This window comes from Ictidomys tridecemlineatus, chromosome 1 (assembly GCF_052094955.1).
Source record: "Ictidomys tridecemlineatus isolate mIctTri1 chromosome 1, mIctTri1.hap1, whole genome shotgun sequence".
NCBI classification, from domain to species: Eukaryota; Metazoa; Chordata; class Mammalia; order Rodentia; family Sciuridae; genus Ictidomys; species Ictidomys tridecemlineatus.
Genome location: NC_135477.1, coordinates 158,184 through 165,816, shown reverse-complemented (window position 1 = coordinate 165,816; position 7,633 = coordinate 158,184). Strand labels below are relative to the sequence as shown.

Below are 7,633 nucleotides of genomic sequence, written 5' to 3'. Positions count from 1 at the left end.
GGTTATTTTCTAATCTCACTCTGCTGCAAGCATAAGCATGCACTCTCCCTGAAAATTATTTTGCAGAATTTTTTTTTGTGTGTGAAAGTACAAAAAAATTATAGTGAGGGTTTCTGAAGAAACTTAGTGAAGATATTCTGTAGAGGAGTGGTGCCACTACACAGAGACAGTTTCACAAACTCCCTCTTAATGACTACCTCATCCCATAAATTCTGATGTGTTTCCTGAAAGCTCACTTTCCCTGACTTTAATTCCACATGGTCAAAAACATATTTTGTATGACTTAAAGGCTTAAAAACTTGCTGAGGCCTGTGTTAAGACCCAGTGTGTGGCCTTTCCTGGTGAAGGTCCCCAGGGTCTTGGATAGAACATGCGTTCTGCTCTTGTAGGGTGGAGTGTGCTGTAAGCCTGAGTGATGCTCCCCATGAGGGCCTGGGTCTGTCCCCAGGTGCTGGTCAGCTTCCCAGAGGGTCCTGAGCTCAGGCACTGGTTCTGCCGAAGTGGGGAGGTGGCTCTCCCTAATTGGTCCCTCAGGGCCTGGCCCCTCCCTGTAAGCCCTTGCCTCTGGCTATTACAGATGAGACAGGGCTGTGATCCTTGTCACAGGTCTCTTACTGTCCCCACACACAGCTGCAGATGTCTCCCACAATTCCTTGATAGTGTTTATTTTGAACCTGTTCTGTTTCCCAATGAAACCTAATGACTCTTTTTCATGGTAAAGAGAAGCAAGTTTCTTGAGAGGACAGGTGAATTTCAGGAATATTTTACCACGTTCGTAAGTACCTGCTCTAAGGGGATGCTGATTCTCTGTATCCTGTATTTGACGAGAGATGATGATGTTTTGATAACTGTGGTGCGGTGCTGTATTCCACACTGACCACAGCCATGAGATCCCTCTGGCTGTGATTTCTGAGGGGGCAAGTTCTCAAATCCCAGGTGAAATTTCACTTTCTTATCTCACTGAGCAGCCTGGACAAAACGTAGCATAAAATCTCTGGTGCTGGTGGGTGCTCACTCCTGCCTGCAGACAGGCTTGCTCCTCCAGCCTCAGCAACAGGGGTTCAGTGAGGTGACCGTAACTGCCAGTGCACAGGTCATTGTGAGGACCTGGGCGGCCCTGGGTGGGTGCTGCTTGGATGTGACCCGGGAGCATTTGGTCAGTTCTTCTCATTCCTCACCCACTGACCCCTGAGGACAATTTTCCTGAGGACACAGAGCTCAGGTCTCTGGGAGTTTGTGGGTGACCGCCTCCCCAGTCATGCTTGGTGCCGGTGGGCTGTGGAGCCAAGCAAACTGAGCAGGAGGCCAAGTCCTAAACGGTGCATTCGCTGGGATGGGTGAGGATAGGGGGTCGTTTCAGTGGCTCTCCCTGCAGGGTCTGGGGCTCAGAGGCACATTTATACCCCCAGGGTACTGAAATCCTGCCTCTAGTGGGTCTCACACAACTGAAGGGAGGAGTATTCAGAACAAGCAGGGGCAGTGCCGTTCTTTCTTTTACAGTGGGGGATCAGAGGTGTGGGGCGGAGCAGCTGCCAGGTCTCCACACCCAGGCCCTTTGGGATGAACCAGACGCTGGTGACCGAGTTCACCATCCTGGGGTTTTTGGAACCTCCTCGCCTGCGAGCACTACTCTTCCTGGGCTTCCTGGGCCTCTACCTGGCTGCCCTGTCGGGAAACCTGCTCATCGTGGTGGCCATCAGCACCAGCCCAGCTCTGCACACGCCTATGTACTTCTTCCTGGCCAACCTGGCCGCAGTGGACATCCTCTGCACCTCCACCATTCTGCCCAAGCTGCTGGGCAGCATGGGGGCTAGCAGGACCATCTCCTATGGGGGCTGCATGGCGCAGCTCTTCTTCTTCACATGGTCAATGGGGGCAGAGCTGCTTCTTTTCTCAGCCATGGCCTATGACCGCTTCGTGGCCATCTGCCAGCCATTGCACTATGGTGCGCGGATGGGCTCTCGGGCATGTGCTCTGCTGGCCGTGGCCGTGTGGGCCATCAGCCTCACCAACACCAGCGTGAACACAAGCCTCATGCTGCGCCTGCCACTCTGCAAGTCTGGCGTCGTTGAGCACTTCTTCTGCGAGATTCCCCCACTGCTGAGGCTGTCCTGTGCCCCCACACGTCTGAATGAGGTCATGGCCTTCACCGCGGACGTGTTCTTGGCCATAGGCAACTTCTCGGTGATCGTGCTCTCCTATGGCTGCATCATCGCCAGCATTGTGCGCATGCGCTCAGCAGCGGGCAAGCGCAAGGCCTTCTCCACCTGCTCCTCCCACCTGCTGGTGGTCACGCTGTATTACTCCACCGTCATCTACACCTACATCCGCCCCGCGTCCAGCTACTCACTGCGCAAGGACAAGGTGGTGTCCATCATCTACACCTCTGTGGCGCCCACCCTGAACCCGCTCATCTACACTCTGAGGAATAAGGACGTCAAAGTTGCACTCAGGAGACTTCTGTGCTGCTGCTGAGCCCACCAGGCCACCAGCTCCCAGCCCTGCGGGGTCAGGGGTCCAGGTACTGCAGGGACACTCAGGGGCCCGTGCCCAAGGACCACAGCAGGGACAGCACCCCCCTGGGCTTCCCCAAAGCCCTCCCCCCAGACCCGGTATACTGTTGAACAAGGGGGCAGGTGTTGGGGTGCCTGTGCCCTCTGCTATAAACACACTTAGGAAATCATCAAACGGTGATCTGTGCCCTCGGTGGCTTTTCTGGTCCTTCCACGCTCATTTGTTCCAGTCATGCTGCCCTTTCTGTCCCCTCCTATTGATCTATCTCCTGTGTGTGGCTTGTCCGTCCCCAAGGCCATGATGGTTTCATGTCTCCGTCACTGTTGACTTTTGACCTCCCCTGCAGACTGCATCTCTTTGCTGACAAGGACACTGTGTTGTCTTTATCTCTGACCAGGCACAGGGCAGGTAGCCATAAATATCAGTTGACTGCCACAGGATGAAGGGAGCCAAGATATGTGCACTTAGGTCACTAGGACTAGGCTCAGAAAGGCCAGGCAGAGGCGGTCTGTGGTGTGGTTAGTAAGGGAACAGACAATTGTCTGCTTTCCCCTAACCTGAAACACTTCCTGTCCCTGTGGAGAGTGGACGGGGCATTAATGGTGGTGAGGGGAAGAGAGTGCACGACATGAGCCTGCTTTGCTGCTTGGACCCCAGGGGAAGAGGGGCCACAGGAGGGCATTCAAGGGTGAACCTAGGGGTGTTCATAGCCAGCATGGGCCTCCAGCCAGGGCATCCTCAAGTGGCCCGACACACTAAGTCCTGCTCCTCTGGCTTCTCGGGCTCCCTCTGGGACAGAACCCTGAAGAGTGACCATGAGTCTTTTCCATTAGAGACGTTTCATGCAGTGAAGTTAGGAAACCTAGATAGGCATGAAGGAGATCACAGGAAGAGCAGAATCATGGTGACTGCGTCCAGAGGGGCCTTCCTTCACATTCTCCTCTCTCAGTCTTCCCGGGCACAAGCCACACACAGATCATGATCAACTTGGTGTCAGTGTGCACACAGGGTGTTGCACACAATCCCTTCGGTTCAGAGAATGTGGCCTGAGTCCTCACAGGTCGTTGCAGACTTTGCCACCAACTCCTGGTGGAGGCTCTTTGTGGCAGCAGGTTTAGGGTGCAGCTCCCCACGGGCCACTGCCACCTCAGACTCCACCTCTGCAGGGCTGGATGGCACCCTCTCCCCAGGCCCGGAATGCAGTCTGGCACTTGGTGAGCAACCTGGCTTTTCTCTGACTTTAGAATAAAGTGCACACATGTTCAAGGATATTCGGGAAAAGAAAAATTAAAATGGAGGCCATGCACTGTTTCTAGCATCACGTAGACTGTCGTAACGACAGTGTCCACAAGTGTTTCAGGTCTGGAGAATGATCACAAGGAGACAGGAAGGAGAAAGACTTAAACCTTGACACTTTGAGTCATCATGCAGCTTTTCCATGAGGAGCCTTTTGGGCAGCTGCAGGAGCTTGGAAGTAGTTGGCAAACCCAAGTCCTGTTGGCTTAAGGACCAGGGGCAGAGCTGTGGCCCCAGGGTAGTTGGAATTGAGGAACCACAGGGGCCAGGGACATCCAAAGTAATATCTAGTGTTTTCTTTTATCTATAGAAATACTTTGGCATCTTGATTTCTGTTTCATAAAATTTTTTCCTGGTGTACAGAAATACCACTGACTTTTATATGTGGATTTTGTATCCTACAATTTTCATGAATGTATTTTTGAATTCTAATAGATTCTTAGGCATCCTGGTGGCTTTGAGGACATCATGTCAGAGAAGTCAGATGCTGTTATGGTTTGCATGGCCCATGTGTCTGCAATGCGGGAATGTTCAGAGGCAAGTCCACTGTGAGTGCTGTACCCTCATTGATTGATCCATCCCCTGTTGGATCAAGTTGAATGAACCGCTGGGTGGTGACTCTAGGCAGCTGGGCATGGCTAGAGGAAGGTGACTGGGGGCATGCCATTGCAAAATAGGTCTTGCCCATGACTCCTGGCTGTTGGGAGCTGGGCACCTTTGCTCTGCCATGCCCTTCCACCCTGCTGTACCTCACCTCAGGCCCAGAGCAGTGGAGTTGAACACCCATGGTCTGCACCTCTGCAACCTTGAGCCCAAATAGGCTCTTCCTCCTCTAGGTTGTTCTCCTGAGTGATTTTGGTCCCAGAGACAAAAATGTGGTCAGACACACTGCATACAGAGGGTGACAATGCTGTGAGTGTTCTCTGACTGCTCACCAGAAACAAGGACAGCCAGAAGACACTGGCACGGCAACTGAAGTATAACCCACAAACAAAAGCACACCCCCCACACAGGAGAATTTTGTGTCCTGAAGAAAATCCTTTAAAACTTGATGGTGCAATAACGACTTTTTTTTTTTTTTTTTTTTTTTTTAGGTAAACACAAGTTGGTGGGCCTCTGGGAAGAAAGATGGGTTAGGGACACTCTGCATCAAGCTGGTGCTCCATGAGATTGAACCAAAGCTGCATGTGTGCGGCTGCAGGTTGAGCGGAGGGCGGTGTGGGGGCAGTTGTTGTAGGAAAGCCCTGGAGGGCAGTAGTGGAGAGTACATGGCCAGGTGAAGCCCAGAGAGTGGCAAGAGAAGCAGAGCACACAGACAGGCGTGGCAGCTGGCTGGGGAGAGGTCTCCCTTCATGGTGGAGGGAAGGAGAGTCCTGGCAGTCTCCAGGAGTGCAGACCTCTCCTGGGCAAGCTTGCAGGATTAGCATAGGGAGATCATGATTAGGGAGGAAAGCTCAGGGACAAGGTACAGTCCCCAAGGCCAGGTCTGCCTCAACCTGCTTGCTCCCACATGCCCCACATGCCTACAGTTCCTACCACCTCCAAGCAGTCCTTCCAAATGATTACAGCTGATGAGGTCAGAGCCCTCCTGGACCAATCACTTCCCAAGGCGTCATCTCTGGACATGGCTGCCTTGGGGCCCACAGCTTCTCACGTGAACCTTGGAGAACACTGGCGATCCCAAACATGACCTTCTCCCCCTGGTCCCACAGGCCCATGGAGTCCTCACAGTGCCCACGCCTGCAGTCCTTCTCCAGGTGCCCCGTAGCACTTTCTCATTCCTCTCCTGCCCTCTGCCCAGGAGGAGTGAGTGCACCTTACCTGCAGACATTGTGCCACATGTTCCTAGCAGCAGTACAGACAGTGGCCCCACTGGCAGCAGCCTGTTGCCCTCTAGCAGGGGCACAGCTGACCGCCTGCTGATGTTTCTTACACTGTAGCTTCTCTTGTCCACAAAGAGGGCCGAACTCTGCTGTTTGCCACAGTGGTGTGCAATAAGAGGTGACACCACACAGAACCCCACCCAAAGGAAGACTGCACCCTGGATGTTTCCATTTCATGAAATCTTGGAGATGCAAGCACATCTGCAGGGCCAGGAGGCCCAGTAGTGGGCCTGGGGGCAGGTTTCAGGGACCGTGGGGAAGGGGAGCAGAAGTGCCTGTCTCCTGAGTGTGCTCACTGCCTGAGGCCAGCAGGGCCTCGGAAGTGCACCTCTCCTAGAACCCCCCACAGGGACCCCGGAACCTGCCTCTCACCATGTCTGAGTTCTGCTTCAGACAGAAGCTTCCAGGTGGGCTAGGACTTGGGGTGGAGCTGGTGCAATGTAGGAACCACCCGGAGAAGGGGGGAGAAAGTCCCCATCCCCTGACAAGGCACAGAGAAGACCAAAGGTGAACTGGCCTTCAAGTACCAAATGGCGGCTCTTCCAAAGAAGCTTTGAGGAAAAGGAGGCAGGACCTGGATGTGGAGGGAAGCTTTCCCTCCAGGGACACCTGGAGTTATCTCCCCATCTCCATGTGACAGAACTCTCCTTTCCTGATCTGTGAAGGAAAGTCACGACTCCTCAGTGAGGGTCAATAAGGGGAAAGGCCGTAGGGGACGTGGCAGGTGAGGCAGATGTGGGCAGGAGACTGTAGCTCTAGAGAGGGGCAAAGGACTCTGATCAGATGTCCAAGGGAAATAGGTTACATCACTTGCTGGTGACCAGAGTTCCACATCTAGTGCTGCCCAGGTGACCAAAATTTACCAGTGTCCACAAGTGGCCATCAGAGTACATTCACTGAAACTTCCCAGAAGTTGTTCAAAACTGGACGCCATGCAAATGTCCACAGTGCCTATGTGGTTTTTAATATCGACACATCTCTGGACACTTTTGGGAGGTGTGTCAGTGTGCAATGTGGACACCATGGTCCGAAGCTCCCCATCTCTCCTTGTCCTGTGCTGGAAACTCCCTTAGTGGGTATCAGACCTGGGGGTTATTCCAGCATCAGTACCCTGCTGGGCCATGGAGGACCACCACTGACTGTCCTTGCCAGGTCCTTCCTGGTCACCAGTGGTTACTGTCCCACTCTGGTCTAAAGGGGGAGCAAATGAGTTGTTTCTTTTGTGTCTTCCAGGTTTTATGTAACCTCAGGACATTCGGGTCCAACTACTCAGCACCACTGTAGGGAGCCCCTCCAAACGCATGATGCACACTGGGACCTGAAAGATCACTCTAGTCTTTCGTGGTAGTGCCATGACTCGTGACTTGGGCTCTTCCCTCGCTTGGATAACAAGGTGTGGCCCTAAGAGTATGCAGCACCCAGAGGAATTGAGCTACACTCACCTGTTCCTTTGTAATCCAACCCCTTTGCCCTTTTTGGGGTAGGATGTTCCATGGAACATCCCTTTGTGTGTTCCCTCTATAAGAATAAAAATTCTGGTAGCTCTCTCTCTTTCCAAGGACCCTTAAGGACTCAAAGCCATCTCTGGATTATTGAAAAGGTAATTCTGTGTGGTTGTGTGCTTTCTTTGTTGTTTTCTTGAGTAATTGGAATAGTCAGATTTTGTGAACCCAGCATTAGGTCGCCATCAAGGACAGTTGGCAATTCACCACAGTGTGTCCACACAAGGAACTGCTCGCTGTCAGGAATCCTGAGTGACCACACGGCTACCACTGAGGGGCAGGATTCAGGCCACTCACACTGTGTCACCAGAACAGGAAGAGAGAGCACAAACAAGAGCCTGGCTGCAGATCCCTTTGCCTGGAACCCCAAAGAGGCAAAGCAGATAGAGTATTTTAGAAGTGCCTTCAGTGTTGCCGGGCAGGGTGAGGGCCGAGGTT

At 53.0% G+C, this 7,633-nt stretch overlaps 1 protein-coding gene across 1 annotated transcript; it reads left to right on the top strand.

The window, feature by feature from the left end:
- Window positions 1-1,522: 1,522 nt before the first annotated feature.
- LOC101968300 (olfactory receptor 13G1) lies at window positions 1,523-2,515 on the top strand. The gene has a single exon (XM_005320853.2). The coding sequence runs from the start codon at window positions 1,561-1,563 to the stop codon at window positions 2,473-2,475; it is 915 nt and encodes a 304-aa protein (XP_005320910.2). The 5' UTR covers window positions 1,523-1,560; the 3' UTR covers window positions 2,476-2,515.
- The last annotated feature ends 5,118 nt before the right edge of the window (window positions 2,516-7,633 follow it).